Below are 6,325 nucleotides of genomic sequence, written 5' to 3'. Positions count from 1 at the left end.
AGTACTAGTTAGTAGGTTGAAGTGTTTAAAATTGTATGTTTACGCTAATGGATAAGACAAAAATGTTAAGTCCCCCCACGGATGTGACCAGTGAACATAATATAATTTCAGTACCTACCCCCAATGTTGTTTGAGCAGTGAGCACAAGTTGCTCTTCTGTAACTTTAGTCCGACTGTCAATACAATATGTATAATATAATAATTCAATACCTATATATTATATGTAACCTACATTAATCAGTTTTTGGTGAATATACCTACTACTCTGAAGAATTTTTTTTCTTACAAATAATAGTTTGATTTAATTTTCATAAATAATTATTACGATTATTTCTAATAATTAAAAAAATATATATTATTTTAAGATTTTAAAATTATAAATATAAAACAAAATAAAATTCTATAATAATCATTTATATAACAGAAATAACTATAGAAAAATATTTTCTGTGTAGTACCTACATACTAGTTGTTTCATCAACAATCGTCAATATTATAAATTATAATAAATATTTATCTGTCATTGAATAAATATATATTATGTGTCATTCTTGTTTATTATCTCTGAGCCATTGACACTAATACACAACTATAGTGTTATTATTAATAATAATATATTATATAGCTAGTTAATTTAAATTTATATTTTTTCGACTTTTATCTAATCATTTGTACAATTGTACATAACTACTATTTATTAATTGTATCTACTTTAAATATTACTCACAAATTATTTAATACTTACTAATGGTTTCCTGTTGGATCTACTATAACTCATGAAACTACTTTGAATAAATACTTAACTAAAACCGTGTTAAACCATGTTATAATGTATTATATAGAATTATATTGTGTTTTTTGTATTAAGACGGTGGATACCTATCAAAGATCAAAGTTATTTAAATATTAAACACATTTCGTTGAAAATAAACTTGAGCTAGAGCGTTTTTAGTAAAAAATCTTGTCTTACAGGAAAAACTCCCACACCCTGCAGTAGAGTAGTCGGATTTCGTTCACTTATTTTCGTTTAAAAGAAGAGAAGGTTTTTCTGGGTGCATCAAAACCCGATTTTTAAAACTATAATTATATATAGAAGCTAAAATATGCATTTGATTAATGCATAATATTTGTTATTTTTCAAAACTAGGTATTTTTCTACCATAATTTATGTAAAATGAAGATTCGGGCTGTAATCCCCCCTAAAAAATCTCATATTTGAAATAAAAAAAAAAATATCAAAATATGTCGAATATCAATGATGCATGAAAGTTTTTCCTGTGAAGTCATTATTATTGATATAATACACTGTTTCAACGCTTGAATTCTTCCCCCCCCCCTATATAGGTATCGAGCAGTAGATTAACGGAAAAGTATTATAATTAAGGTAGCAACTAACATATTATGAAACATCATTTTAAAATTTTATGGAATTTGAAAAACCGGCACAGACACCCTTAATATAGGTAGCATAATATTAGGTACTGTTTACTATAATAATTATAATTTATAGACTGAGGTCTAAGACAATACTAATGTACTAATGTACTATGCCTATATGCTAATTTATCAAATAGTATGTGTAGATATAATTTTTTTTTAGAAACGAAGGATTTTATTGAACGTTGACTTTTAAGTTTAAACTTTTTTTTCCAATCCAACTAATGTAGCTAACATTATATATTGAATAGAAAATATTTTACGTGACAAATCAAACATAAATGCAATTTCAATACAGCCATATAGGATTATAATTATAAAACAAAAAATATAAATATAACAGCACAATATTATACACGGTAAGTTGGTAAGCTACTTAGGTATTATAGGAAGTAGGTACTGTATATTGTGTTATGTTGTACACCGCGGATAATCCCTATATTTATATAATAAAACAATAGTGATACGATCAATGGGTACTATCGTACCAGCATCATTCGTAGTCGTGTTGATTTAGGATTCTTTCCTCGTCCTCGTCTGCTGCAGAAAACGGTCGCAGAGCGTTGATTTTCCTACGAGATCGTCTTTCCTTCCTCTTGTTGACTATCGCTAAATACTCCAGTTCGTCTTCGGGAGTCGGGTCTCCCATCTCAGTGGTCATGCCGATATCGTCTTTATAGAAATTCGACAGCTGATATCCACTCAACGGCTGGACCGTGAAACTAAAGGCGCCCCATTTGTGGCCCCAACCGTGATACGTATAATCTAAAAGGCTGTGCACAGCAAAATATTGAAAGCAATGTACTTAAATATAAACCAAAATGGAAACGAACAAATAATAGGAATGTCGAATGTGGATTATAATTTATAAGTACTTTTCACGCGCAACTGCGTGTGCTCCGGGCCAAAGATTGGACCGGATGGTCGCGTACGAATTCGTGTGGTCAAACCGATTGGTCAATTCGAATTTCCATGGTGGCATTTCACCCATATAAGCGTCATTTGACAGGTTTCTAAATATTTCCAGTTGGTCACCGTCTCCTCGGCCGATTTCTAAGTTCATCCTAATCTTACAACCATATTCAATGCTCCCTGATTTCTGAGCAATGTAATTTTATTAAATTATTTTATATATATATATATATCATTATTGGATTCTACGTGCTAGGTAAATCTATAATATAGGTACTATAAAATAAGGGCCATTACGATGCCTATCCTAACTACACATGTACCTATATACCAATTACCAGCTTAGCTATAAACAAGGCTGGGCATTAACGAGTTAAAAAGTTAAAGTTAAGTTAAAAAGTTAAGTTACTTTTAACTAAGTTACTTAAACGAGTTACTTTTTTTTTAAGAAAAAGATTATTTGTAGATCTTTAACATGAGGTGTAAATGGTGTAATTATAAGTTTTATATGAAAAAAAAAAGTAAATTATTTTTAACTAAGTTAAGTTACTTATTTTTTCCAACTAACTTGTAACTTTAACAAGTTAAATAAAAAAGGAAAGTAACTTTTAACTTTAAACTTAACTTACATTTTTCCAAATTAACTTAACTTAACGAGTTAAAAAAAATAGTTAACTTGCCCAGCCTTGGCTATAAATATATGACAATCTATCGATTATAAATTCATTCCGATCGATCAGTCAATAAATATTACTTGTTGTAAGTCTTCTCCAGACTCTATAATATTGGTCCACGCCTGGGTCACTCCTTTTTCCGTTATCGAGGGAGTGTGATGTACCCAGTTGCTCGGTTCCAATAAATCGTATACCGACAGAGGATTGTATTCCTCGTTCACTGCATACTCGTGGATCCCTAGAAACGTTATTTAAGTTTAACGTTTTTCAGAGATATTAGGTACAATTAAAACCATCATATTATTTTATTAGTTCTAAGTTCTAACAGATGAACAGCGAAACCTACTAATTACAAAAAATAATAATGTAACAAAGGCACCTATACGTAAATACCTACGCAATACAGTAATATAATATACCTAACATAGAAACATATACATACGCTGTAATGTGAATATTGGTGACCTATAGGCAATAACAACGAAACGTCGATACAACAATATTCAATTATAACGATTGAATCGAGAACTACTTACATCTTACTGAGTAGGTAATAGGTATATACTGTATACTATAAGTACTAACATTATCAAATAGATAAATTGTTTAATTTGCTATTGTTAAGGCACCTAATGTATATAGACTATATAGTTTAAAATAAACTTAATAATACTGATACGATAAAGGTCAAAGGACACATGAAAACGTTGAGCACGAGTTATTGCAGTAAGACGGACGTCGATGTTTTTATTCCCCGTTACAACTCGCAGGGGCAGGGCTTTGTTTGCTCTCATATAGTCATCCGATGTACTTATAAAACTATTAACTTGGTGGGCAGGTGCAGGACAAGTACCATATCTACTTATTCTACTTACATAAGTACTTACAATCATAAAATTCTATGAAAAATTATTAAATTAGGCACGTATCGTAATAAGTGAATATTAATAAGTTCGGTAGGAACATATTTAATTATTTTTATGATTTATTTTAATCACTATTTTGTGGTTATAGGTACCTTAAAAAACGATCCTATCAGAATAGTTTTCTAAACGGATATGATAATTTAATAGGTATATAAAATGACATATGTATATTATTGTAAATGTATATGTATATTATTAAGATTAGATAAAATTATAATACGTATATAGATATTGTACTTTGGGCATATTATAAATATATAATAATAAAAAGTGATGTGTATGCTACTATGATTTAAATGAAGTAGGTGAATGAGCATCGTGAGCGAAAGAGTAAAGTGTGGAAATTAAATTAATATTAATTTTAATAAAGTTTATATAGCTATACTAAGACAGGTACAAAAATATTAAAAAATTATAAATAGAAAAAAACTTAATATAATGATAGGAAAGCTAGGTAATTAGTAGTGTTTGATCTCTGACTCAGTAATAACCTACCTACCTCATCATAATGACATAATGGGTACACCTACTTATATTATTATAATAATATATGCTTTATTTAGGTACCTACTATCAATCATAAATAATGGCAAAAAGAATAATACCTATATTACTTATACAAGAATAATTATTTATGTAACAATAAAATTAACTAGTTAAGTAATTAAATTTGTATTTTTGTCAATCGTATTATTACGATAAATTCGTATAAGGTATATGATCCTAACTTCTAATTTTTGTTAACTGCTGATTTTGTTGGGTTTTTTTTGTCGATTTCTACTGTGATTATTAAATGCCGATTATCAACAGACGAGCGTTGAACGCGTTCTATAGATAATTCATTTGGATTCTAATCAGAGTGACTAAATTATTTCAAATCTTAAGAAACTACCTATAATAATTTTTAAGTGATTAAAAAATTATTAATTATTAAATTTCCTTTCTTGCATATTTTGTTGTTTTTATTGCATATTTAGCGATATATAAGGTAATATTACAGCACATATTTGTGCAATTTTAAGTGCAATAAAATCCCAACCCTGCTCACAACTTACCAGGCGCCTTGTACTAGTCGTACTACATTTTCAAGCTTTTTGACAGAGTTAATTTTTTTATTGATATTTATAAAAAAGACACTTAAAAAAAAAACTTCAAATGTCAAATGTCTATAATTAGCTTAAAAACAATCAAAATATTTTTTAATTTTACCATTTATAGAAAATACTTATATAACATAAAAATTTGGAGAAAATATCAAGTATATATCAGAATAGTTTTTGAATTACATCCAAATAAGAAAATCGATGTTGTCTGGTTTTGTGAAAAAATTCCCATTTCATTTAGTTTTTTTTGTTTTCCCGATTATTTTGTTATGTAATTTCTATTACTATTGACCCTTGAGAGTATCTACTAGATCCAATTCGCCATCAGAAAAGATATTTAAGTTTAAAATCGCAGCATTATTTCTACCACAAATCGTGTACCTATACATACGAAGTATCTACATTGATACACAAAAAAAACACACATCATAAAATAAATACATAGGTACATCGCTACGCCCAGAAACTAAAATAATGAGAATTATTTCAAACAATACCTACCTATATATAATATATAGGTGTTATAATTATTAGATTTTTAAAATATTGAATACTATTCGTAGGTATTTTAGCATTTACTCATAAATAGGTAAGAAATAAATAAATTATAAATAGGTACCTACTAATTAGTGAGTATAATTACCTACTATTACCATGACCTTCTAACATGGTAACATTCAGATCGATGGAAGTAAAATATACGATTTTGTAAACTTACATTTCTGTGACATCACTTTCGATTGAAAAGAGTTTAATTTTCTCCATTTGTATGAATTTGAATGGTAGTCGAGTACAAAATAATCACGTGGTGATATTTGAGTAGCAGCTGTTATCCTTGCAATTTGAGCTCTGAGATAATGTTTTTCCAAACCTTGAAATAATGGATAAGATTCAACCTGTATACGTATAAGATATTTTATTATTAGGTACCTACCAAATATTTTCTAACAGGTCAACAAAAAATATATGAATAATTATGTAATCGTTGTTATTCTTACAGGCGACTCCAAATCTCCTGTGAAGTATCGTTTGATATCTCGTGATTGAATAATATGATGAGGTTTGAGAAGTGGCAACTCAATCCATGAATCATTTAATTGGTTCGTTATAAAGTACGACTAAATAATGAATATTATAAGAAAAGCGGGTAGTTGGGAAAACATATTATATGAACCTTTTTATTAGCTCCGAACCAAATATTTCATGGGATAAATAATCATCACTACCGAGTTCTGTGGGTGGAAAGAACACTCTATCGATTTCAAAGAATCGA

At 28.6% G+C, this 6,325-nt stretch overlaps 1 protein-coding gene across 1 annotated transcript; it reads right to left on the bottom strand.

Annotated features, from left to right (window-relative positions):
• Positions 1-1,719: 1,719 nt before the first annotated feature.
• On the bottom strand, positions 1,720-6,272 carry LOC100162652 (radial spoke head protein 6 homolog A-like). The gene is made up of 6 exons (XM_029485127.1): positions 6,246-6,272; positions 6,051-6,170; positions 5,771-5,948; positions 3,104-3,261; positions 2,313-2,536; positions 1,720-2,210 (listed from the first exon to the last, which is right to left on the bottom strand). Exons 1-6 carry the CDS (start codon positions 6,270-6,272, stop codon positions 1,931-1,933), a joined length of 987 nt encoding a protein of 328 aa, XP_029340987.1. The 3' UTR covers positions 1,720-1,930.
• Positions 6,273-6,325: the final 53 nt, after the last annotated feature.

This window comes from Acyrthosiphon pisum, chromosome X, assembly GCF_005508785.2.
Source record: "Acyrthosiphon pisum isolate AL4f chromosome X, pea_aphid_22Mar2018_4r6ur, whole genome shotgun sequence".
Taxonomy (NCBI): Eukaryota; Metazoa; Arthropoda; class Insecta; order Hemiptera; family Aphididae; genus Acyrthosiphon; species Acyrthosiphon pisum.
Note: the sequence above shows the minus strand (reverse complement) of the source record. Positions and strands in the feature narration are given on the sequence as shown.

Excerpts from the sequence above, each read along its gene's own strand:
- LOC100162652 (XM_029485127.1), bottom strand. The coding sequence starts at position 6,272 with ATGATTATTTATCCCATGAAATATTTG. Across the intron at positions 6,171-6,245 it reads TTTATCCCATGAAATATTTG|TCGTACTTTATAACGAACCA; the intron begins GTTCGGAGCTAA and ends TTCATTATTTAG. Across the intron at positions 3,262-5,770 it reads GAAAGTGATGTCACAGAAAT|GGATCCACGAGTATGCAGTG; the intron begins GTAAGTTTACAA and ends TAACGTTTCTAG.